Here is a 27,468-nt window from a genome sequence, read left to right on the forward strand (position 1 = left end):
CTGCAGATCTATTTCTAATTGCGCAGTTCCTGTCACTCCGTGTATCAGTGTTGTTACTGATCACACGATGGATGAGTTATTATTTAGGAGAGTTAACAAAATGCCTACAAAAGAAACAGAAAACTATTCAGCAGAAGCTGGCTCAGCTGTCCCAGCATTTCTCTCGAAGTTGTGGACCTTGGTAGAAGATCCGTCGACGGACGAATTAATCTACTGGGATGCGGTAAGTCTTAACTGTTGCTTCACGAGCACTGCCTGGCATTTGTAGCAAGTGTGAAACCGGTTTCTGCGAACTTTGCAGAGAATATATGCATTGTGTACATTAGCCATGTATTACAATTTGGGTGAAATTAGATTTGTTATTGTTTTGTTATAGCAGAAAGTCACTGAAAGTAAATTTCAGTAGTTTGATAGCCGACGATAAAATTCCCCGGTCGTCAGCCTATCAGTTTATGTAATCATAGGTCAGTGACGTTCGCGCTGTCTGTGGAGAAGGAAATCCCCTCCAATATCTTGAGGCGTGTTAAACTTATATTTTCTCTATGACTCATCCGAGGTTTAACAGGGAACACCTAAAATTTACATAATCATTACATTAATCTTGTGTTTAAAATGTTCTTAAACATAATTGATTTTTTTATGAATTGAAATTAATTTTAGTACCAGTTATAAGATACACTTGTAAGTTGTGATAAATGTGATACATGTGTAAGTTGTGATTAAGGACGTGTATAAAGATGGGCTTATTCACTTCTAACACTTGTTTGTGTTGACAAAAGATGCTTTGTTGCATCATCATTTTGAGATTTTTTTCCCCTGAAATTTCTTCACATTTTTCACATATGTAGTAATTATGTTAGTGTTCCATTTTGCCAGAAAGAGACATGAGCTTAGTTCCACAGGCAGTTATTTTTCCCTTTCCAACATTACTAAATTGCAGTTTGATTTAACAAGTGTATCTTATCTATGAAGTTGTGTTCAAGTCCTGCAAATTGGCAATAGTTGGAGAAATTCTGTAGTTTATAAAGAAAAAAATGTATGTTTTTTGTTTCTCAGTGATTTTGCAAAAAATCTTGTCAATATATTTTGCATATATAGTATTGAATGAATAAATTCAAATACCTAGATTCCTTAATGCCTCATCAATATCATATGTTAATATACTAGTAGCAGAGTTATGACAGCACAAAAACCTGAGTAGTAAAGACAGTTTGATTAAGTCAGGTCAGCCAAGCACAGTACATGTTATCTTTGCCAATTACTATTCTCTCTCTGTTAAAAGACATTCTAATCCATTATATGCCACACATATGTAATGGAAGAATAGCTTTGACCCTTTCAGTCCATCTTTGATATGAATTATTGATTTCAGAGTGGAAGGAGTTTCCATGTGTATGACCAGGGGAGGTTTGCCAAAGAGGTCCTACCTCTTTACTTCAAGCACAACAACATTGCAAGTTTTATCAGACAGTTGAACATGTGTAAGTATACAGAACAAAATGGAAAATGTGAGCTGCTTTAACTCATGGATTTGAAGAGCTGTATGGATTATGTTAGTGAGCTGGTTTCAGACGTAGCAGCTATGAAATTAACAGGAAATTATATTTTACCATGAATTACCCACATAGATAACATATGGTGGACGCGATTTTAAGAAAATTAAAATGTAATTGTAAAATGCTTTTATGGACAATGACAATTTTCATATACAACAATGAATATGATGAGACACACGCATTATGCATAACAGTTATTTTTGGGTATATGTTTCAAGAATTTCTACTATGCAAAGATGGAATAGACAAATATTAAATTAATTTTGAATTCGTATTTAGTACTGCAGTTTAGGTATGATGTGTGGCATGTTGGTTCTGTGGTAGCTCGTATAATTCAGTTTAACTCCTTTTCAGATGGATTCCGTAAGGTGACCAATGTTGAGCAGGGCAGCCTTAAAGTGGACAAAGATGACATGGAGTTTGCACACCCATATTTCTTGAAGGACCACGAGTACCTCTTGGACCTCATCAAGAGAAAGGTAAGATGTGCAGTTTGAATTTTGAAAGAGCTTGGCAGCCAGTGTTATAATTGCATATATATTAGGAAATTCAAAAGACAAAGCCAATTAATCAGCTTACAACCAAACAGCAGGGAGTGAAAATTGTAAAAGCCCCAGAGGCGTAATTATATGTTAGGATCTCTTTAAGTGTACTGGTCCTTACTGTATCACAAAACTATACTGTCCTGTGAAATTGGACCTTAGAATGGCTTTAGGAGACCAGAATTAGAAGCAGCTTTAAGCTTCCAGTGATGTTAAAATGCTCTGTTGTGATGACTTATTCTGTGTGACATTTACCACCGGTGACAGGATATTGCACTTGGAAAGGGACACTGTCAGGCACATAAGCCTTTCAAATGCCAGCTCAGATTTCATAATACTGTAATACATTGAAGATATTATGTGAAAGATGATAACTTAAAGATTTTTTTCCAGTGGTTTCTGGGAAATGCTATTACTGTTTTAGGAATGGGATTGGGTTAATTTGCTATGTAGAATATGCATACAGTGAGTGAAAGTTTTCAGGATTTTCAGTGTTCATTTAGTTTTTTCATATGGTCTATATGCCATGAGAAATTGCAAGCCTCGTTTTCACCCCTGAATATGCGAGATGTACAAAGCATACCAAATATTATGTAGATTTTTTTAAACAGCCACTATAAAATGAACCACCCAGCATTTTATTGATGGAATGAGAGTCTTTTGCCCAAAAATGAATTGCAAGTGCAGCACAGGCCAGTTTCATGTTGCTGTGAAGATAAGCTGAATCTCAGCCGGTCTTATGATGGACAGGCACTGTCTAGACATAAAAATATGACGTGTGTCATAAATGCTCCAGACTGTTGAGCACTCTGTACCACACTCAAGTTTGTTATATATATATAATTCAGTGAACTTATCTCCTGTTATAAAAATTACCCAGGTATATTCCCACATTGTCTGTTCTTTTTTAAGTGTACAGAGCTATTCAGACTTGTCAACAAATAGATACAGAGCTGTGTCTTATGGTTGCCTCATTTTGGCACCAACCCAATGACATGTCTGTTGGATGCCAAAAAGAGGCTCACTTCTGGATGGGAATGGAACCTTGTTTTGGCACCAACCAAAACATCTGTTTGTTTTCTACACCTATCTTGAATGATGAATATAAGAAACAAAAAAAAAAAAAAGAGAAAAATCAAAGCATTTAGCTTTTTTTTTGTTCAATGAATTATGAATTTATTACACCATCTTTGTTTTTACATCACAGCTTTATATTGACCTTTAGTAAGCCATATTGCACATTAGCAAGTAGGGAATAATGAATAATATGCTGATTGGTTATATTGTGTTTATGTGCAGACACAGTATATCTGTTCATATAGCAATCACCTGCATCTGACTCCCTTGTTGTTTCTTTTTTTACTGTAAAAAAAAAAGGATAACAATGTGCCATATTACCCTCAAACCTACTGGATCTTTTGTAAGGACTAAAATACAGCTTGATTATATTAAAAAAATCCTGATAGGCTTCTTTATCTTGTCTTAGGTTGGAGGTAGCACGCGAGATGACGTGAAGGTCCGACATGAGGACGTGTCCAAGGTTTTGAGTGACGTGAAGTCAATTCGTGGGAAGCAAGAAAACATGAATTCAAAATTGGATGGGATGAAGAGGTGAACCTTTTTAAAGGATATTAAATTAAAAATTTATTCCCTGTATATTTCTCCTTTCACTCTTCTCTTCTCTTCAGAACAGCGTTAAAAATATTATAACATTAATTTAAAGAAAATGGCTCTTAATATAAAATTTCCAGTGTCAAGTGATATCACCACAGGGTTTCGTTTCATTATGTGATACAATGTCTTTTTTTTTTTTTCATGTGAAACAATATTTTTTACAGAGAAAACGAGGCATTATGGAGAGAAGTGGCGTCACTTCGACAAAAACACATGAAGCAACAACAGATAGTTAACAAGGTAAGTTTGTTTCTGGCAGTTACTGGTTAAACTGATAGTCTTTAGAAGTACTTATATAACACTCACTTATCATTTAAGTATGCATCAAGAAATGTCTGTCTTTTGGAAGTCCAAGAGTACAGTCTTTAACTTGTTTTTGTACACATTATTTGAAAGACAGAATACATTTTGTTTTTATTGGTCACATTCAGAGGTTTCCCCAGTATTTGGTATGCAGGGAATCCAAAATCTATAATTTGGTTATAAGTTTACTGGGAGTCCAACTTAAGCAAGTCCAACCAACCAACTCAAAAATTTGTATGCCTTCCAGCCATCTTTGGTAATTTAGACCGTATTTTTAGTCTAATGGCCGTCCAAAGGACAGCAAGATGGCTCTCTGTGGAAACCCTTGGTCACATTTTTTTCTCTTTTTTGTAGTTAATTCAGTTTCTGATGCATCTTGTGGGAAGTCGTAAGGTTCTTGGGAAGCGGAAACTACCTCTAATGTTGAATGACTCCAGTCAGTTAGAGCCGAGCTGTAAAATCAGCCGACTGTCCGCTGACGAATCTCACACAGCAACGGTAAGTGATGTCTGGGGAGGTCAGACAGAGTTTGTTATCATTTCCTGTCAGAATTGGTTAGACAAAAGCAGGGTTTAAAACTGGCCTTGAATTTCTTTGGATATTGGCAGGCAGATTTTTTTCATTCAACGTAAGACCTTGTTTGGTAAAAGTACGGTTGCCTGTTTGGTATTAAGTATTGCACTTTCTTTAAAGACCAACTTTGTGGGAATTTTTAATTTCACTAAAATATGATGATTTTAATTTTCTAAAACATTGTTTTAGTGAAGTTTGTACATTTTATTCGTATACCTCATTTTACATCAGTAGTGACTTAATTATTTGTATGTCCCAGCCTCAGGACCCTTGTCAAGTGGACAACAAACCCCTGATTCATGAAGTGACCGACTTGAGTAACTTGGCTGGTATTGCAGAACAGACAGAGTCCATTGTCCAGTCTCCAAAGCCTACAGATAATAGCAAGGTAGTTGTGTGTGTGTGTGTGTGTGTGTGTGTGTGTGTGTGTGTGTGTGTCATATTTAACGGAGAAGTGGGAGAGAGAGAGCATTTGTAAATCTAAATAAGAATCTTTTTACTCCAGTTTTGCTAAAAGAAAGAAAGAAATTTCCATAGATTTAGATAGTTCAGACTGGTTATGCTGTATGAATTGTATATATATTTAACAGAGAGGACTGAGCATTCTGTGATATGAACCACATGTATTTTTTTCCCCACAGGGTGAAATGCCACAATCCAGCATGTCCAATGCAGACAATCCAGATGAGGCAACATTTAAAGAAACAGAGGAACTTATTCAGTCTTTGAGCGAACCCCTCAACACCGAGAACTCGGCAGACAACTCACTGGACATGGCCCTGAGCAAGTAAGGAAGTGAACATTAGAAATAGCGTTAAGACCCTAGACTTAATGTTATAGTGGGATTGAGAGTGGGGTCAGAAATTACTGTGGACTAATGAGTGTGGTGCAGCAATGAATAAAAGACAAAGCTCTCATTTAAGGCTGTCTCAGATGATTTCCATTGAAATGTCATAAAAGCAAGTTTTTTTTTTTTTTTTTTTTTTTTTTTTTTTAATATCTGTATTGATAGTAAAGAATGAATGAAAATGATTGTTTTGGGGATCAGATAGTAACATTAAAATTTTGAAAATTGAGGGATGGGGGTATTTAAGATAGAAATCTTCATTTTGCATGTAAGTCATTTGAAAAGAGGAAAATTGATAGCTTAACAGTTGATTGCAATAAATCAAAAGTTGACTACATCACTCTTTTTAGTTTGACCTATTGCAATGAATTTTTCTTTGCCTTTTAGGATAACATCTCAACTTGTTCCAGCTATGTATTTTGTACACCTGGTTTGGATGAGGTCTTTAGACATAAATATGTTTCCTGAAAGAAAAGAAATAGATAAAAGGGTTGTGGAATTGGACCTCATCAAAACCATTAATTTATAGTAAATATTGTCACTTCACTGTTTCACTTTCACTTGCACCATCTAATCACCCCCAACCTCAAGACTTACTCCAGCTTTTGGTATCTGCATACACAATGATATTGTTTCATTCTCAATATTGACCATAACTACCAGTATTATCATCCCTTTTCTCAGATTCACTTAGAAATAATAACAAGTATGAATCTGGAGGCAAATTTCCAGTTAGGTTGTTGCAGCAAATATTTGTGCCTTCCATCTCATCAAACATTGGTGATTACAATTTCTAACCATAGGAATCCAGTCTTACCTTTGTGGTTACAATTTCTAACCATAGGAATCCAGTCTTACCTCAACACTGATGAAAACCAAGGATAGGACTGGCTACCTATGGTTACAAATCATAATTTTTCTGGGTAACTCAATTCTGATAATTACTAATAAATGGATCCTCCTCAAATTGAATTAATTCTAAGTTAGCCCATTTTTGACCTATCTTGAAAATTGTATCAAAATCTGTTGATAACTTTTTGAGTTGGGCTGCTACCTAACAAACCAACAAAGGCAAAAACATGGCCATCTTGATAGAGGTAATAACTTGGTCAGTTGAGAGAGCACTATTCTAAGTTAAACAATCAAACCTGGACTGGAAATGCACCCTGAAACTTGTATAAGTGTCTGTAACAATGTTGTGATTAATGTTTTCTCACTTCAGCAGTAGCAGCAATGTTAGCGGTGGTAGTAATAATAACCCCACCTTTACAAGACAAAACAGTTTAAAACTACAGTAAGTGAAAGGGAATATTTGACCCGTGTTTATGTGCAGACAGCATCTGCCCCTTGGAGCCAAACTATTCACTTTACTTTGATACTTCATTATAACATATGTGTATTTATCTTTTATACTAACTTTGTGTTAAAGAGTAGCTTTGATGAAATAATAATGAAATGGTTTAAATAAAGTTTTTTTTTTATTTGCTTATTTATTTATTGCAAATTTGTTGTAATGCCATGTTCGTAATTCTGGACTCTGGGTTGTTTTGAATGCATTCCTAACAATTGGCTGTGCATGTTGCTTAACATATTGGTATGTTGTGGTTGTAAGTGGGTCTCTATTGTACAGAGTTTCCCAGGAATTGAGAAGTGGCTCCATCTGCTAAACACCATAATAACTACTGCCATAACTGTTTCTCCCAGGGTACATGGTTCAAGTTTTTAAATGTAATACTTAATTGCATGTTTCATTTGCCAATTTCAAAGGGACTGGTTTTGTTTATTGTTATTTTTTATTAGTTTTCTATTTTATTTTTTCTATTTTTCATTTTTTTGTTTTATTTAAAATGTATATTTCATTTTTGTTGTTTTATTTAGTTTGTTCATTTTTATTTATTTATTTTTAGAGAGAAAGAGATAAATGTATTTATTCAATTTAAATTGTCTCAGTGACCATTATAGTAAATAAGATGATGCTCTACATTAAAAAAGATGCAAATTTCATAAAACTTTCTGTTTAAGTCATTATTTGTTTTCAGCTCTTCTCTCTGGAGTTGCAAGGTTGAACACAGATGAACTGTTCGTTATTTGGCTACTTTCTCTACTTTGCCACATATATTTTATAATACAATCAAAACATTTTATTTCTTTTGTTTTAAGTTCTTAATATTCTGTTTCAGAAATGACATGACAGATCACCTGGACACCTTGCAGACGGACCTGGATTCTCTTAAAGACATCCTCTCCGGAAGCTCCTACAACCTGGATCCTGCCATGATACTCGGGGTAAGTCAGCCTTACTGGTGATCAGAAAGATCTCTTGAACAGGGGCTGTTTGGTGGGGGGTCTGTGTACTGATCCTGCCATGATACTTGGCTGTTCAGAGGGGGGGGGGATACTATGAAATGATCCTGCTTTGACACTAGAGATAAGTCACATAGTAGACCTGGCCAACATCCATATTGTGTCATCAGTGGAGTAATCAAACCAAGGATATTATACTGTCTGTTGGTGTAGTATCAGTTGTTATCTTCCTAACAGCTATTTTGTACTCACCAAAACAATCTTTCAGTTGCAGTTTTAAATTGGTTTTCAAAATAACCTTTTTGAATTATTTTTCACATTTGGATTACACATTAAACAAAAGCCAGCATCTAACATACTTACACATTGGCTGACTGTATTTTTACAGCTCTTTAACCCGGAGAGTCCGGCTCCCAATTTGTCACAAATTCCGAGCAACGTAAGTAAACTGTCCAATCAGAGTGCACTTCTGGGGTTACGCTGGCACATTGCCTCTGGTGATCATGTAACAGAACTCTTTTCACAGAATTTGATAATTAAAAACATTGGCAGGAGAAATTTGTATGTCAAAAAAATGTGATCAGATATTTTTTAACTAAAATTAATTACAGTATGAAAATAGATGGAAAGAAATGTTTTGAGTCAAAATATCTATTTTAAGCCAATTTGCCAGCCTGGTCCCAGTCTACATAAAGATAAGATGACAGTTTTGACAAGTTTGACAACCACGTCTACACTGGTGTATTTTCTTCATTGTGACTGCGTGTTTTAGATTAACTTGCTGTTTATTGTTTATTTGCATAAAATAGATTTTTTTAAAGAAAAAATGTATATTATATAGATTCCCAAAAGCAGGAAAGAAGACTACATGGGATATCTCCTTTTTTTAAATAAAAATGAATTGCATATGCAGGAGAAAAACTAATAATGACAATGATACAGTAATTGTTTGAATATTTGTTGTTCAGATTTTCATGGATGAAGATGATTCAGCAAGAGATGGAACAATATTAGGTGAGCCTTGAGATGAAATGGTGTCATGTTGACTTCATAGCTTTCAAAGCTATTGTTCTTTACCTAACAGTTCCACAGACTTGATGTATAATTCGTTTTAACTATGTCCAATTTTGGCTTTGTATGAAATTAAATTTTTTAAAGGTTTGTACAGTTAAATCTCCCCTTTATTCAAACCTGTCTCCATGTATTTCCCTCAGGTAATGAGCTGATAGAGTACAACCCCCCAGAGGGTCTGCCCAACCTGTTTGATCTCGTCCCAGTGGAAGACAACGTAGACGCCATCTTGGACCCCCTGAACAGCCCCCTGAGCCCAGCAGGAGACAAGGATAAGGACGGACCCAGCAAGGATTATCTGAGTAGCATGGAGGAGGTGGATTAATGACCAAGGCTGGAGTGCACAGTACTTTTTCAATTGGGCCTTGCCTTTGTTATTAATTATCTGGAAGAAATTCTGTGACAGCAAAGCCATCACTTCTATCCAGTGACTGATTCTGGTAAATGAGAAAGCTCTGGCATAGTGAGTGATGCTGAAATGTGGATTTTCAATACTGTTTAACTTGCAAAAAGGATTATACATTTTCAGGGTGCACAAACATGCATTTCCTCGGTGATTGACTGTTTCGAGCTAGCAAGTAGAAAACATCAATTTGATGAGATGTTTCTTCCGTGGATTACGTGGAAAGGCATCTGTGGTGAATTTTCTGGAAATTGCAAAGACTACTATGGTAGCTTGGAAGAGGAAGAAAGAAATATGGTGGTTAAATGTTATTTGTCTGTATATCCTTTATACACAGGATGGCAGAAAAGAGGGGAGACCTCAGTGAATAACACTGTATAGGTGGTGCTGACTGAGATTTTAATGCATTTGTTATATAAATAGAACTGAGTAGATTATGAAGAAAGAAACAGTTGGAAATGAGGTGGTATTACATGAGCAACTGTAATCAAACATATGGTCTTTGAAATATATCTGTCATCCTGCTGTGATGGTAATCAAGAGCACAAGCAAATGGTTGATTTCTACGTAAGTTATGGTACAAAACTCAAGAGTCAAGGACAAGGAAACTGTGGATTTGTCCTGTCCTGGAGACCATGGATTGCTCCTGTCCTGGAGAAATACGTCCACGCAAGGTTACCATAATAGCGCTATGTAATCTAGCACCTGCCATGGGCAAGACTTGATATTTTCATTAGCTCTCTGTAGACTTCTATTCCAGCTTAAGATATGTATATATAATATGAGGGTGTCACTGAATAGATGATTTGTTCAGAATGGGGGAAGGCTGTCTGGACCTTTGGCCTAGATGTGTGAAGTGAGCATTAGTCTTCAAGGAGCTAGAGGTGAGAACAGGGCTCTGTAACTCAAAAGGATCGCGATTTGCGAATCACCTTTCATTTCGAGGCTATTCGGGGCCCATATGGGGGAGTAAATCCCGAGGTATAGAATAGAGACGCTTGTGCTCTGTTGCAATTTGCGATGCTTTCGAGTTACGAAGCCCAGGTGGAATATGCATTCAAAATTTGCACTGACGTCATCTGGCCTACATATCTCAGATACCCCTATGGGGACTTGCACACATGCACACACCTACTGAATTATATGCCAGGTATTCGAGATAGTCAGTTGAAGGTTTGAACATGCCCATTGGCATATGATAGAAATGATATATTGTGCTGCTTTTAATTTAGTTTTCAGAAATATATACTAGTAATGCAAAAGAATATCATGAAGTGAAATTAGATAACAGTGCGTTGATGTTCAGTTCAAATCGGCATTGAGACTGCATTGATTTCTGTATAGCATATACACATACATATATACCTCATGTTAGGAAAGCAGAGTCTAGGTGCTCCTTGCCAGTTGTGATGTATGACAGTCTAAGGCTGTATTCCCAGAGCTTTTAGATCGATCTATCCCCACGGGGAGTCTCACTAGATTGCTGTCAGATAATCCGGCTTAAATGTCCGTCCCGCCTACTACAAGCTGTAAGGGGGTAATTAACTTTCCTGTCTGCTTGGCTGACAGCTATTTAGCGTGAACCCCCAGGGAGTTAGGTCGATGTAAAGCAGATCGATCTAATCTCTGGAAATTGGGTCTAAGGCACCCTGAAACACAGAGGTTACTGGATATCCACCTCTGCTGTCTCCAGTCTCCTGGACCTCTGCAATGCGGGGTGGGGTTAGTCAGTAGAAACCTTTATCATACTTTGACTGGTAAAATTGTGAGCATAATGTATTAAAAGATTGGTTTCTACACTGCTGGCAGAAAGTGTAGTACATATAGGTGGGCTGTGTAAATGTTTTTCAATATTTGAAAAGAAAATGGCCTTAAAAGAAAACCTTTTCATTTTGACAGCTGAGGGCAAAATGATCTGGGGATGCCCAATGTAGGCATATAAACTTTATGCCAATTCTGTTGGATGAAGTTGGGCCTCATCTTCTTCATGTGCACTGTTGTTAACATATTGTTCCAGTTCCATGTAGTTATCCATTTCTTCTCCTTCTGATACTAGTACCATATGTGGGCTTAAACAAATTATCTAGTGGATACTCTCTAGACGCAAGGTCAATCCCCCCTGTTGTTGCTGTGAAGAAACATTGGAAATGGTCTGAAATTTAAAACATTTGCAGTTCCCATGTAAAGCGTGAGCGTCTTTTCACCTCTTTAAGAAACAATGGAGGCTGGATCTGACATTTTGTTTTGCAAACTTGATTCACCTTTGTCATTTGTGTTGCAGGAATTTATCCCATTTTCCTTCACAGTATAGACCAGTTATTCATAGTTGATACTTAACATTTGATTTTACTGAAAAACCCTAAAATTTGTTGTAAAGAATTTACATGTTAAATCTATATTCCGTGCCATATTTTATCATCTCCCATATGCAGGACAAGGTGCATTTACACTGCAAGCAATCCAATTAGGGGTACTTCAGAAATGTGATAATCCCACTTTTTTATCCCCTCGTGTCCTGTGCCACATCCAACTTGGCTGAATTACAGGGCGCACAGAGAAGAGTCTGTGCAAGAAGGACCTGCCTAACTTCAATGTGAATGCACCTGCAGATGTGAGGGGGCAAGTGGATGGAGAAAAGAAAGAAGCTAGTGACTGATGAAAAAAATTTAGCAATGGCTTTTTGTTTAGAAAACTGTAGCTGTTAAGTTTTTGACAGGGTACTGTTTTCTCCATTGAAATAATGACCAACATCCGCGAGCAACACACGTGTACATGATGTTTGTCTTTAAATTTTGAAAAATGGATTTATTTTTGCAAAAATTCCTTTTGTATTGCTGCTCTGTATATTTCACCCACCTCATGTTTGTCAAAAAGAGGTGTTGAGACTAATAATTAAAACTCAAATATGGATTGATATTGAAAGTTGACAAATATTTAGGATAATAATAATGCATCAGTTGGTTTCTGTACATACTTGTATATAAATACATTGTTCGTGTATAAAGAGAAGACATGGCAACAAATATATTTTGCAGCAGAACTAACATTGTAATAAATGTTTTTAAATAACATTTTAAAAATGCATTTTACAAAATGTGATATGATATTTCAATGTAAAAGGCACCTGACAGCTGCAGACATGGGGAAAACTAAGCAGATACTGAATGTCCAGAGGACCTGCACTACGAGAAATCTGCAGGTCCTCCCAATGCTGTAACGGTCCGAACTAAGATTATAAATTCTGTTAGTCGATGTTTACGTGTGATGTATTTGTATTGTCTTTTCACGTAAAGCCTGGAAGCCCAGGGGACCTGTGATATCTAAAGTCTTGCAGGTCCTCTGGCATTTCAAGAAGTCATTACCAGTTCGATAGGCAGTTTCCCCATGTCTGCACCATCATAGAACTACTGTAGTAGTCTCTTTGAGGTTAATCTTTTTTGGCTTTGAGCCTGAGGGATAAACCAAATTGCCCCATTCTACAGCCTCTAACCTGGTTTACTTTGATTTTCTGCCAGTTGCTGAAACTTAACCACCTCGATATCAAGTGATATTTCATTTCACTAAAAAAATTTCTTGCTCTTAAAAATTTTCAGGTACATTATTATCAGTGTTGCCAGAGTTAAGAAAATGAGAAACCCAAATTACCATGAAGTGGATTTCATACTTGATTATTTTCCACATTTTTCTTTACCTTGTACCTGTACTTTGAGATGTTGTATTTCGAGAGAAAACACTTGGTAAATCTTCTTGTGGAAGGTGTTTGTTTTTTTTTTTATAAGAATTTAAGCATTATTTATGAATACAGTTATCACTGTTAATGGTATCAATCATTATAATAAGCATGAGTATTTCTTTTTCAATATTGTTGAATTGTTACAGAAGATATTATTAATAACTATTTTATGCTGGTGCCACAACATGGTAAATGCTGTAGTATTATCATTTGTACTGTTGTCTAATATTCAATTAGGTATCTAATTTATTACTTTGATATTCATTAGTGGCTTACATAGCTTTGCAACACTGAAACATTTTCAGTGTCAGATTTTTTGTCAGAAATAAAAATTGAAAAGAATAAAAATTTTAAAAGGCAAGAGTCTAATTTTGATTGCTTTGGTTCTGCCGAGTTATTCAGATAAGCTTATTTTTCCTGAATCTAGATTTAATTATTTCGTTATATTTTGGGAACAAATTTCAGGCTTTAATATTCCAAGCAAAATTCATCATTGACAATATCAAATTCCAGTTAATTGAAAACAATTGCACAACAAGAGACTGACACGTTTCCATTATGAGTTAGATGTTTTATTATTCCTTAAATACCAGGTTGAGCAAAGACACGCCATGGTAAATGCATTGTGCAAGGCACACGTGCTGAAATATTTGAGCAAAGTGAATTTAGGATAGTTCTAGAGATTCTATTATACTGCTTAAAAATGAAATGCTCAGCTAAAAATAATTACCCTAAGATAAGAGCTATGCGATTTACAGTTTTGATACTTGTACATCTAAATGTTATATGATATGTATGGAATATTCGGTGGTTGCCCTTATCGTAATACTATAACAACATTGGACGGAATGCGTACGAAATGCTGAACAACATCAGTTGAGCAATCTCCCATATCACAGGATTGCGACAAAAGCGCAACTAACGCAATTTCTCGAAACTAAATTCCCGTCGTCATTTTTCTAAAAAATCTGTGTGTATGTTTGCGTGGTTTTGAATATTCAACACTGCTGAAGCTCAGCTTCAGTGTTTTGTTTCATATAAAAAAGATTATGCTGTAAATTGTTTAAACAGTCTTTTTTATGTTTTCTAATGCGTTTTATCGCCAGGCTTCTGTGGCAATGTTGCGGCTGTACTGTGGATAGGTATCTCTATAGCGGGCGCTGGAAAGAAAAGTAAAATAATTGAAAAAAGTAATTGATGTCATAGATGAAGCTAAAACGGAATTTCGGGAGAAAACCAAAGGAATGGTGTAAGTTTGTGTACACTTCGCTGTTCACTTTATAATCGAGAGGCTGACAATAAGCGATATTCAATTACATGTAGTTGTGTAGGGAGCCTGAAAAACTATCAGATCTGTAAACATTTTAGTAGCATAGCAGAATTTGTGGGTATCAAAACTGATAGCTTTTCATGTTTAAGTGAGTTTTCTAAATGGTGTGAATTTTTATTTTATTTATTCCACTTTTTTTTCACTTGGAAAGTCACAGCAAGAACAGGTTGTTAAACAAAACCGATAAAATACGACTGTTTAGATACTCACAAAACATTGGCTGGCATGGGTCTCTGTCCGTACTGGTCTAACATGGGTTCTTGCTTCAGCGTGTACTAAAAAAACGAAAAAATCGGCGTCTCTCAATACATCTGTCAAGAAGACCAATAAAAACAAAAGAAAAAAAAATGACCATGTGCAAAGGCATTTAATAATCTCCGAACGATCTTAAGTTGATATATGGTTAAGCACCTCTCTCTCTCTCACTCTCTCTCACACACACACACACACACACACACACACACACACACACACACACACACACAGAGAGAGAGAGAGAGAGAGAGAGAAAGTATTTCATTCTTGTTCTCTCTTTCTTACCTTCCAAGAGGCGGTGACCTCAGGTTTCAGATACCTCACGGCATAGCCCACAAAATGGAGGTCCTTCTTGTCGGGCAACGACGGCAGACGAATGTTGTAACGTTCTGGAGATTTGTTCAGGAAGTCGGACCACTCGCCACGAGTTTTACTGAAAAAAATAATTAAAAAATTAAAGTAAATAGTCTAATAGCAATATTGTACTTATTATCATAAGAGTCTCTTTTTTTCTGTGAATTCCAAAAATATGACAATGTCTGTGTAATACCGTGTAATATTACCATCACAATATTGTAAGACGAGTGAAATTACAGCGTCACCTGTTTCATCTTTAACGACAGTAACCCCACACCCCACCCCACTCCTTCAGAAGGACAGTTGGGCAATGCAACAAGAGAAGATGTTCATTAAGGTTGCTTAGTTTGCAGCGGATCTAAATCTGTAGAAATTACTTTCACGCCGACTCAAAGACTGCTAAATTCATCAGTCAATATATAAGTTTAGAAGTGACGTGTCTGTATATCAGAAGAAAATTGATCATAAATACCATTGTTTTATGCATCAGATCTAACGGAGGGGGAATATTCAAGAAAAATAGCCCTTTTCTTATGTTATAACACAAGTTATAACATTTTTCTCTGACGGAAACAAGCTAAAAGTTCATGATTAACGTCTAATGTTGGATCTGTTCCAGTGCACCCTCCTCAGCCATATCATTATCACTACCTCTCCTAACGGACACCATGTCTTATGTGCAGCCTAAAGCTATACCCTGGCCATTGCTCAAACATGTCAAATATGCGTAAAAGGAAGTCCCAAAATTGTTGTGTTATTGTTGTTGTTTTACATTGTTAATGTGTGCTTATGGTCCATGTGAAAAAAAAACTAATCACTTCAAAGGCTTCCAAAGTTCAAAGGTAGCTAAAGTTCTATTGCTTCCGGGTAAATGTTCATCAAATTAACACTAAGGAGAAACCAGACTTTATTATTTTTGTCACATACCAGAGACAATATTATGTTTTTTCCGCATTCATTAAAGCAGACACTTAAAGTGAGCTTACGGTCTTATTACTGATTAAAGATATTCATGAAGAGGTACAGTCTTTGCCTGCGGAGGGCGGGTCATTGACTGAGAAGTTTTAATGTGGCCCTTTCTCACGCCAATATAGCTTGAGGTCTTACGACAAAAACATTTCAGTTTAAGATCTTGAGATTAAGAAAAGGAAAAAATTCAAACCTCACAATATATCATATTAAAAAGTAAATTGCTTTTGAACAGACGCTGGAAGAGATAAAGGGTGTGTTGTAAAACTCACGTGATCTCTTCGGGTGTTGTGTAAAACCTGTGTAACTGTCTTCCTGTATCTGTTATATTCTGAAAAATATGAATATCACAAATAAAACACACTTTATATATATATATATATGAATTAACTGTGAACCTTGAATATTATACTTGCTTGACTTACAATATATGTCTCTCTGAATCAAAACACATTGAGAGAATAAAAGTGCTTAACAGTCTAAATGCTAATATCGCAATTTTTGCTGGCCTTTTTCTTTCCTTTCTTTTACTTTTTTATGTGCGTTTTTATCTGTTAATTCAACCTTCATCTTTCTTGTTGCTACTGCAATTGATTCGATTTGTGCAGTTAGTTTTTGCCTAGGCCAGCGTCTATCTTACTACAGTGATTGCTGTTGTTGTTGTCAATGATGATGTAGTATCACAGATTTTATCCCCCTTCCAAAAAAAATGTCAAAATGATAACCAAATAAATCACTTACAGCGCCAGATAATCTCTTGGTTGGTGGGGCGAACAATGTCGTTGTTGAGCGTTTGAAGTCCTCTGAAAATGACACAAGAACAAATACCTGTTATTCTCTATCTTTTTCCCTTTTAAGTTAACAGAAAGATATAATAACACATATGTTGATTAAGACAAGAACATTCCACGCATGAGGACTAGGAATTAATATACACTGAAGTCACCTACATCAGATGTCACATTTAAGGACAAATCAAAGGGCTATTTTTACCGACTGTCTCCGTACCGAAGCAAAAATTATATTTTTTCCGATCGTAAAATAAATCTTAATAGTCTGCTTGATACAAATAGCCTCTTTTGACTAGACCTGCGAATCCATCTTTACAGGGATATCGAGTTACACAATCTGTATCCGTGGCACAGTTATTTCCAATCAATTATTTAAATAATATTGATCTCTGTTAGGATTTGATTGATATCGATTTCATATCACAGCCTATATGTTTTATGACTTTATAAGGTATTTTCTTTTTATTTTTAGATATCTATTTACATATCTGTTTGTATCTTAATTTAATTTTTTAATCAAATATCGAACTAATAAGACATTATAGCATATCATCTATCGCTATCGACAATGAAATTCAAGCGGTATGAGCTATTTTTATGTAAATAACTTTTTACGTCATGTCCTTTTCACGCCAATATTATCTGACTCATACCTTTAGAATGGTTTATAAAAATACAAATAAGCATGAGCTGTGGTATTGTTCATTCAATAATAAAAAGTCCTTAAACTTTACTGAATGCGTTACTTGTTATGTAGGCCTATTCACCTCCTCCTTTTTGTGCGCGCACATACACTAACACATAGGGCCTACATGTTTGCACGCACGCACACACACACACACACACACACACACACACCACCAAAACCCTGAGTACAGATTTAATAGGTTTTTTTTTCACACATGTGGGTTTCGTTCTTTATTTGCCTTTTCCCTTCAACCCGCGGTAGCTTTAGCTGTAAGCTTGGCTCGGATCTAAACTAAGCCTGTCACTTAGCCTGCTGTCAGGACACGGAACAGAAGCCGTAACTAAGAGCAAATGTCAGAAGTTGTCAGCGAAATATGCCAAGTAATATCACCTGTCTGGGGGGTGGGGGTAAATAAATGAATCTCGTTACCGCACCTGTCGTGTACAGCGCCAAGGTGTGTAAATAGCTCTGATTAGAACGATTAGATGTTATAGTCCTAATTAAGTGATATTCCGTTGACCTAATCGTGTCAGGTAGTGAACAACTTAATTGTTGATTAATTGAAATAAATGTATTTAGTAAGGAATACAGGGACATACTGCGGCTGGTGCAGTTGGGGGGGGGGGGGCATAACTTCTAGTAACATTCAGTTCAGAAATCTTAGGGCTGGCCTATGACCTGTGTGAAGATATTAATGAGAATTAAGCCGGAGAGCATAATATACCTTCTACACATGGACGTGTCACTTAAATCATTCAATTATCATTAATCAACGGTTAATTATCCCCTTTAATTTTCTTGTCTAATTTTCGTTTCGAGGTTGAATGGATGTGTAAATGGATCAGGAACTCATCTTGCTCATCATTTTATTATCCATTTAAGGTTCTTCTTTTTTTTTTTTTCCTTGTATATTTTGCTATGTGATTGAACGATGACCTGAATGTCCAGCTATTTTGGACCGTGGACGTTTCGCGAAATGGTCTATGTTTGAGGTAGATTGAGGCTGCTGGTGATAAAATACATGTAGATATAGGACAGATATAGGCCCTACTAATAGAGCCTACATTAAAACCTACCTGGGCCGCAAGCCGTGGTCGTCCTACAGTGCTCGTCCGGAAGCTTGTGGGCCGCCGTATCCATGTCCATTCTACGGAAAGTTGGTATCCTGGGGTGGAAGAGTCCTTCCTTCACCGCCGCTAACTGTACCCTGCGGAAAGTCGGATACTGGTACGAGTAACTCGGCATCTTCATCGGTAGAATCTTCTCTGAGGGAGGAGGTTGAACGCCTACTGTTGTCATTTTTTGGGGAGTATAAATCAGTCCTCTAGTAAAGTTGTGTTGTCCCTAGATTTTTACCCAAGCTCCTTAGTAAGTCTCTAAGTCACGCTTGTCTACACAAACTTAATTCTAATGTAACTTGAGAAATAAAGGCTCCGGCTGTATATATTATGCTACCGTGTTTTGTCCCATGTGCAGCTAGCGCCGTCGCTAAGGGTGATTGTACACAATGAATACTAATGAAGTGACGTCACAATGACCAACCAATTGCGTCGCGGGACGTTTGGGACTTTTCACCTGACCACGCAGCGCAGGACAATATGGGACATTAGATGCAGTTTTTATCGGCTTTTGTTCAAGAAAATATATTGTCTGGGGCTCCTAGAGAGGCCGTAAAAGAAAGAGAAAAATCAAGAGCTTTTTTCTTCTTGATGAAATTGAAAAAGAACTAGCTTTAAGGTTTAACAGGTATTCTTCCTTCCCAAGTCACTTCACTCCATACGAATAGTAGAGCTGAGTGATATCGACGTGAAACTGTTTCACTATAATAAATGAAAAAGAACCACTAAAAACACGAAAAGATTTTTCTTTAAAATCCATGATGGATGATTTTTAAATGTTTACGTAATTAGATGGGTCCCGATCCCCACTGCTCTCATTTAAAGCGTGGCATTTAAAATACGGTTTTTGATGGAAGGAATTTTTAAAATACATTAATTTTGCTCTCTATTTAGGCCTATTATTTTATTCATTTTCACTTATTTGTCTTTGACTGTATTTTCCCCTTTCACTCCAAATATCACTTTTCTATTCTTCATTTTCCTTTTGAGCCCTCTTTTTAAGGGCAGTGAACTGTTTTTGTATAGCTTTTATCCTTCATCTGTATCCCTTTTTAATACAAAATCTTTAACTTTTTTTAATCATAACTACTATTTAAAGCTGTTTTTACACAAAGACGCTTTTACAGGGTAATGGATTCCCGATGGTGTATATATATTTTTTTATTTTGTATATTTACTATCGCATATCTATATCTTCCGTTTCCATCCCTCATTCGATCCCTCCCCTCCCCTCCCCTCCCCTGCCCACCTCTTTCACACTTTTTCCCTTGTCTTCTTCTTTGTTCTGAAAGTCCACCCTTACCTATTATTCTGTTTTTTTATTCAGTTTTACCTCTTTTCATAAAGCCGCTTTGTCCAGAAGAACCCAACTGAACGACCTGCAGTGCTGAAGCAGGTGACGAACACAAGAGAAAAAAGATAACATTATCAGCTCGGAACCGAGGCAAATCACATTTGGTTATTACAAATGATAACACTATGTTTGTGCACAGAGGTATGCTTAATATAAACACCCTGCACCTTGCACTGAACTAAGAACAAACAAAATTGAGAATTGTTGAGAAAATATACCAAACAACTCTCACTCATATTCGTTCTATATAGTTTCTACTATTTTCTGATGCCACAAAGGAGGAAATGCCTTCTTATGTCGCTCATAATGGCCCCCTTTATGACAATTTAGCACACGATATAGGTAAATCTTTTAAGCAATCATCTTTGCCAAAGGAAGGTAAATAAAGAGGCTGAATGGACAGAGCAGTGATAAGGTGTGGCCTATATATCACCCTCCACAGCTCTAAGACTTATATCTGGGAGGGTTACAAAAAGGGCAAACGTCCGTCTTGAAGAGAAAAATAGTATGAAACCGTCGTAACATGTAACATCTATGAATTTTTGGTAATATTATAATAATCTTCTCTTGAGGTATTTTTAAAGGATCTAAAAAACATTGAGCTATCGGTATTTTCCCTTTGCCATTGTTCTCAAACTGCGTAGATATATACATTGAGAAACGTGTTATTGAAATACAGAATTTACCTAAATATTGAAAAAAACACCTCTTCTGCAAATCCCAGACTACTAGCGAAATTTAAGCTCTGCATATGTAACAAAATGGTTTATGCAAAAGGTGATATATTCTATGTATGGACCCATAGGAATTCTCGCGCCAAAAGTATTTTCAAGAGGCTCAAAGAGCAAAGGTCGTCGAAAAGATAAGAAAGACAGATTTGTATTTTTTCGCTGCAGTTTTAATGCAATAAATACTTATTGACACAGGGCAAACGGACCGCGTGCGCTCCCGTGTCTCTTTGCATAACAGTTACTTAAAAGATCGACATTACGCCTCAGTGTCGGCTGGTTTGACAGGTGCGATACACGCGCTTGTGGCGGCCTACCTTCAGTGCTGCACAATAAAGTACAGCACCTGCCCACGCCCGTGGAGCAAAGACAGTTCACAGCCCGGTGACTGTATTATCAAGCAGCGGCTGTAACAAGGGGCATTTGTGTACTAATTGGGAAGAAAACTTTTTTACTCCGAGAAAAAATATCACAAATATTGCAGACCGCCGCATGTATCGCTACGATATGAAGTGCATCGTCTGTATCCGCCTGCTGAGTGACAAAATACAAAAAAAAAGAAAAAAAAAACAGAAACTAATTGCTCTGTAATTAGAAAATCACGCTGATTTTAATTCCAGAATAACAAAAAGCATAAAAAGTTGGCTTCAGTTAATTAACATTGAATTAGAACATATATCCCCTTCTTCTCTCACTTTCTGCCCTCATAAATCCGGAATGTCACACTGCGGCACAGAAAATCCTAGCAATTAATTTGTATGCCGAATTAGAAAAGCAAGCTTATTTTAATTCCCGAACAAAATAAAAAGGAAGCCAACACAATAATTCGACCACAAGTCCAGTTAAATTAGCCCCAATATCAAGCAGTCCCGCTCGGCCAAATCACAATGGTTTCCTGGCCCGGTCCTTTATTATTATAAACAGCCGCATACCAAGGCGCAATGTAAACTAATACGCCAGCCTAGTTCATTCATTCGGAAGGGACAGAAGGGCCAGGGTTTATGGCTGCAATCAATGTAGGCCGTCTTTGAGGTCGCTGGACTCGGGGAACGTTCGACAACATTTCTCTTTCATCTGGATGCCCATCTTTCCGAGGCCTGCGCCCGGTCGATCCGTTGAGGCTTATCGCCGTAGCAACCGGAGTTAGATCCCAAGATTTATGGTGAACTGTGGAGATTCGTGAGATGCTCGAGCTTCCATTGCTGGAGTTATATGAGTGACTAGTGTGGGCAGTGGCTAGTTAAAGACCAGTGTTGTTTAGACTGAGGGATTAGTGAGCTACCAGCGCCTGATCGAGATGAAGAAGGTTGAAGAGGACGGATCAGCCTATTGAAAATTGTCCGCAGAGAGAGAAAGGTAAGTTGTTTCATCTGTCTGCACTGTTACGTACTCAGCCTACCCATTCAAAGCAGGCTGTCAAAACGGGTCATAACTTCCCCTGGAACATGCGCTGTCTTTAATTTTATAAAACTTCACTACATTCATATGCATGTATGACACAGACATATACAAATACACGCTTAAAATCGCCTTATATAAGTAGAAAGCAATGAGCAAGAACGTTTTCATTATCAGCTAAGATCGAGTTAACTGAACCGACTTCAACTCGGCTTCACTTCACACATGTCCTTGTGCTATGTGTTTTTAACTTCGTGAGTGTGTGCGTTCCACTTTAAGCGGGAAACGCGGTAAAATGTCGAGCCTTAACCTGCATTGTTCACAGTGACAGGTATATCAAATGTGTCACCCGTGCTAACAAGTAGGTGACGGTCACATATTGGGGCTGGGGGGTCCGTGTGTGGAAATTATGCCGAATTGTCATCTGTTGTCACCCTGAGGGACATGGGTTTGGCTGACTCTGTGTACTACAACATGCTATGATAAATGCTTCACCCTGGGTTCCACAGGTTATAGTTTTATTACTAGAGGGGTGAATGGAGAAAATTGAAATAGAGAGGGGGGTACTGCCCATTGTTACTCGCTGGCACACAGGGAGACCCGCTTGTCTCATTGTTACTGTATAAATCAGAAGTCGCCTTTGTACATAGCCCATGGCCATGTAGCTGATACACAGTAGCATGCGTGTATATTATCGACATTTAGATCGTTAAGTATATACTATATGCCTGCATCATGGTCTGTTTACATAATAACGTTGTTACCGGTGAGAGTTCAGAGAAACACTAATGCAGCGTCTAACCTGTTCCTGTTATATATATATATCGAAATAATGATGTAACAGTTAGGAAGGCGTACAGATGCGTTCACACGGGCACCAAAATAAGACGGGATTCTGCAGAGTCATCGGTCCTTTTTACGGTTACCAACTCTGCAATGGGCAATTCTTAGAAAATACCAGTGTAGGTGGGATACTGCTGGACTGGTGGCTGTCGGTTTATAACTGCGATCGCCGTCATATACGAACGTTAAGAAAAACAGCATGATAATAATGTTTGCCTATGGAAGTCCCTATCATGTCAAGATATCAAAAACTTTGGGACTCACAAATTGGCTTTCTGGCTGTAACCCAAATTAGTCCTCATTTTAAATATTTCAAAATAATTAATGAATCATCCTTTCTGAAAATGCAAAATCTAAATTCTGTGCTTATAAGGTGAGAAATTACTCTAGCTTTCTTTGTGAAATAAGATAATACCATTGATTTTAGTATCAGGAATTTATAATTGGTCGCAAGCAGTGAGACGTGCGCTATACGACACACTAAATGTCACTGTCAACATAATGAGTATACACTGTATAATGATAGGAAAAACTCTAGGCAAAAAGAATCGGCTTGGTTGTTTATTGTTCTTACTAAAGACTCAATTTGAACTTGGATTGATTTAGCCGGTGGAAAGCGGATGCAATAACATAAACTCATTTCAACTTTGCCCGATTTTTTTTGCATGGCATGGACTTTTTAGCTATTTTGGCGTTAATGCTCTTTTGCACAAAGCGAAAATAATTGATGGCAACCTGTCAAAGTGATTTTAATTAAAATGTAAGGAATGAGTTGGGGCTATTCATACAGTTTATGCTGATTGACACAGAAAATATTTGATTGAAAACACATACCAAAGTGACTTAATATACAGATCTGTGTAAATAGGGAGAAGACATGGGTGAAGTAGCCACGCTACCATTATCTCTGTAACAATGAGATTTAGGCTAGCAGATAAATAAAAACGACTGCTAATTGATTGTATTGCTGACCAAGAGACCACAGAGCCGCAGAGCACATGTGCAAGAAGACCTAGGTTGAGAACAGGTCGACAATGGGCGGCAAACAGAGCAAAGGGATCCAGTGTTACGAGTACCAAAAAATACATGTTTTACTTGGGGTTGGTTGATATATATGCAGCTGAGTGTGTGTGTGTTTATGTGGAGGAGGAGCGGAGGTAGTGGAAAAGAGAAAAAAATGTGATAGATTTTAATAGCATGTACCCTCATTAAATTCAGCGCCTACTCATTAAGAACATGTCTTTGTATATAAAGTGGAAGATCTGCGCATAACACCTAAGATGTGTATTGGAAAGCGAAGAGTTATTTATAAAATCGAAGATTTGCCGGGTGTAAACAACTGGCTGTTTACTGCCGAAATGACGTGGCGAACGACGGTACTCTCTCGCCGTGACGACCAGGGTGTGGCCAGATTGAGGAAGAGTGTCACGACCCGTGCTCTGACACCCAGGGTACCTGTCAGTTAGAAAAACTTCAAAACAACGGCCCCTGCTTAATCATCAGATCGCGTTCCTTAGCGCTGACCAGTACCGGTGCACGGACAAGTGAGGTAATAATTAGTGATAAATGACCAATGTCCTACGGCGTCCTGGTGACGGTCACCTTGATCAGGACCCTTCATCAGGGAGGAGCTCAGCCGTGGTCGAACGGATGGTCACCGCTGCTTTAAGTGGACAGTCTGGTTTCCGCTTGAGTGCTTCAAATATTTCAGTTCATACCTGGTGAAAAATGGTCAAACAACATTAATTGTCATTCACTGTTTTCTAATAAAGACAGTATTTTATTATTTTATTCGAGCGCTCATTAAACTATTTTCACTTTCCAAATTAAACAACAACAGCTTCACCCCAACACTTTCTTTTCACCACATTTTTGATACATTTTCATGTTATTATACGAACTATTTACACTGCAATTTCACAACAGTTAGCTTCCGTCAGGAAACTGCGGTCTGAAATGCTGATTTCAAGATCTGCTTTGCTCGTTAAGGTCTCAAGAATGTATTATTAGGTGCAATGTTTGGGGGCCAAATGCACAGCCCCTCGACTAATCGGTTTTTAATGGCCTGCTCCTCTTCTCAAACAAACACTGCATGCAAGCACCCATGCACACACACACACACACACACACACACACACACACACACAGCGGTCCAGATAGTTGGCGTCTCTTGAAGAGCCTCAAGAGTGTTTCTTTTCAGAAGCATTGTTTTTTTGCATCACCTTAGTCAATTGTTGGGCATAGCAGAATAAATTTCCCCAGTTGGTCGGTATGAATTTTACTTTTTTACCAACGAAATCTTTAAGATCTTCCGGCATGACAGCTCAGAGGCTAGAACCTGGTAGATCTTTTCTTTCGGTTATACAGCTGGATACAAGAATTTCTCTTACAAACACGACGTAGCATTCACATAGCGTTCTTATAAACTTAAAATAATAATTATGCAGCTAGGCAAATAATCAGATTCTTGCTTTTATTGGAGAACAGTCGTTCTATTATCAATGTTATCTCACTTTTGCTTGTACACCTTTATTTGGACAATGTTCCAATCAATATAGCCACACAATGTGAGGCATCAACTCCTCAACATCTTTAAATATTTAGAAATAGTTTAGAACCTGATGCTGTCACCCTGCGTTTAAGTGGGTATAGGGTAGTTTGGGCATATTGAAAGCGACGGATTAGATTCTCCGGTCATCTGTAGAGGATGAAGTTTTGTATAGTCTACATACTGTAATAAGGCTGTACGTAAAAGGTAATGTCTTCGTGTGTCTAAGGGACCATTCCCAGTCCCTATCGTACTAATTGTGGATCGATCTATCTCCAAGGGGATTCTCGCTAAATTGCAATCAACTTCAGTGGCCCAGATACTGATGCTGCTAGGGGGTAATTAATTATCGTTTAGCAGCCTCAGTGGGCGTGCCAGACATCTAAGCCGCTTATGCTGAAAGCAGTTAGCGAGAAACCCCTTGGAGATGGATCGATCCTGTTAGATCGGTCTAGGTATGGGAACCCAGTTTAAGCTGCGTCGAAGACAACACTGTACATTGCATATCTGAAGCCAATATCCACGTTCTTAATCCCCGGCATATCCATACGCATTATCCAAGATGAAGCCGATTACAAAATTAAGGCAAATGCAAGAATATGGAGAGGAGGGCTTCGAAACCAAAATGTGAATAGCTGGATAAATATATTTGTTTACCGTGCTAACTACAAGAAGCCTGAAATTTACTATTTGTGTTTTACAAATCTCAAAACCGTTCTGTTATGCAATTTTTGAGAGCATATTTCTCGTGTGACACACAGGTCGGTTGTCTCTTCCGGTTTTAAGACAACAATGTCCCGCTATATAGACAGCAATTTGTGGAGCTAATCAGATGTTTGATTGGGGAATTGGAACAAGCACGCTCTCTGCACTTAAAGAGTCAACTACATGGCGTCTTGTCCAATCTAGATCAAGGACGTTCCTAACATTAAGAACGTAATACAATCTTGCTTGTTATGAATTATAACAACAAAACAGAAGTCATTCTTGCATGCGTGTGATATTTTATAAGATACTGATTTTGTCGAAATCGTTATAAGAACGATTTTACAGAAATAATACAGTCGGGGTATATAATAAACATAAACAGGAGTATTTCATGCCCGGTCGCAATAGAAAAGTACAGATAACGACCTGGGAAAAACAGTAACGAGTCATTTTTAGACCACTGAAGTTTGGGGTTATGTTAGATTTGTGAAAACGGCGTGATATCTGTCATTACCAGAATATAACAAAATACTTAAGGGGGCTTTATGAATAACATGACCGTAATAATTCCTAGGTATATAAAGACGGATTGAAAATAATGGAACTGAAATCGGTGCAGAAACCTCAAAAGGTCTAATGATATGTTTGTCTCCGATCTAACACAAATTATTTCTGAATCATAGAAAACTAGATCCCCCGATAAGCGTGTTTTCATTCTGACAGCAATCATATCTGGACTCCCCAGAAACGGTTTAAAGATAATGGAAAGAGATTTGACGAAATGCAGACCTCATTTATCAACAAGGTCAAACACATTTTATATGTCGATGCTTATGATATAACGGGAAACATTGATTAAAGCCCCTATCAAAGTGGATTTCATTTATTATCCTCTATAAGTTATTTTTATCAGTAATATCTTGAAACGAATACATCTGGAAAATTTAAGCTTAACTGACAAACTGAGACAATCGTTTCTAACATTGACAAAACTGTGGACCATATCGTAATTGTCTTTGGCGAGTTAGCAGCGCAGTTTATCCAAAAACATTATAACTTTTTATTGACACAAGAGCAATATTACAATCGGTTATGAGCTAGATATAAAACTAATACAAATAACCCTTTCTAAGGCGGTCGTGAAAGGCAAAGCTGCGTAGTGTACAATTTTGGGATGTAAAAAAAGTCAACCCGACCAAGGTGAGCTATCAGATCAGACAACTGTGTAAGCGAGGCTCAAGTACCTCAACTTATCTGTACGTGGAGATTGGGCCAAAACTCGTAACCTGTCATTTTGGTCTTTTCACCTCTAATCTGGACGATATAATGAATAGCCTCTTTGACATTATCCAACGAAAAACTTCATAATAGTCTC

At 37.3% G+C, this 27,468-nt stretch overlaps 3 protein-coding genes across 8 annotated transcripts in view; 2 read left to right on the forward strand and 1 right to left on the reverse strand.

Annotated features, from left to right (window-relative positions):
- The first annotated feature begins 8 nt into the window (after positions 1-8).
- On the forward strand, positions 9-13,369 carry LOC106169187 (heat shock factor protein 1). 6 transcript variants are annotated; one of them, XR_015333745.1, is made up of 14 exons: positions 10-223; positions 1,373-1,481; positions 1,911-2,035; positions 3,585-3,709; positions 3,937-4,012; positions 4,430-4,573; positions 4,908-5,036; positions 5,290-5,435; positions 6,718-6,789; positions 7,676-7,781; positions 8,188-8,238; positions 8,768-8,813; positions 9,014-10,699; positions 10,918-13,369. XR_015333745.1 is itself a non-coding variant. In XM_087010394.1 (13 exons), exons 1-13 carry the CDS (start codon positions 68-70, stop codon positions 9,193-9,195), a joined length of 1,464 nt encoding a protein of 487 aa, XP_086866520.1. In that variant the 5' UTR covers positions 9-67; the 3' UTR covers positions 9,196-13,369. The 6 variants fall into 6 exon arrangements, 5 of the variants coding, with proteins under 5 accessions (XP_086866520.1, XP_086866523.1, XP_086866519.1 ...); XM_087010394.1 differs by having other exon boundaries at positions 9-223; positions 6,721-6,789; positions 9,014-13,369; XM_087010393.1 differs by having other exon boundaries at positions 9,014-13,369.
- A 180-nt stretch (positions 13,370-13,549) lies between these two features.
- On the reverse strand, positions 13,550-18,887 carry LOC106169189 (sperm microtubule inner protein 8). The gene is made up of 6 exons (XM_013548574.2): positions 18,473-18,887; positions 16,659-16,720; positions 16,190-16,248; positions 14,877-15,024; positions 14,547-14,611; positions 13,550-14,166 (listed from the first exon to the last, which is right to left on the reverse strand). Exons 1-6 carry the CDS (start codon positions 18,693-18,695, stop codon positions 14,103-14,105), a joined length of 621 nt encoding a protein of 206 aa, XP_013404028.1. The 5' UTR covers positions 18,696-18,887; the 3' UTR covers positions 13,550-14,102.
- A 2,671-nt stretch (positions 18,888-21,558) lies between these two features.
- LOC106169196 (uncharacterized) overlaps positions 21,559-27,468 on the forward strand; it is a 33,710-nt gene continuing 27,800 nt past the window's right edge. Inside the window, exon 1 of the mRNA XM_013548586.2 lies at positions 21,559-21,952. The gene's annotated coding sequence lies outside the window, so the exon portion shown is untranslated. The remainder of the gene's footprint in view (positions 21,953-27,468) is intronic.

Source organism: Lingula anatina, chromosome 4 (assembly GCF_051362555.1).
Source record: "Lingula anatina isolate TDL-2025a chromosome 4, LinAna3.0, whole genome shotgun sequence".
Taxonomy (NCBI): Eukaryota; Metazoa; Brachiopoda; class Lingulata; order Lingulida; family Lingulidae; genus Lingula; species Lingula anatina.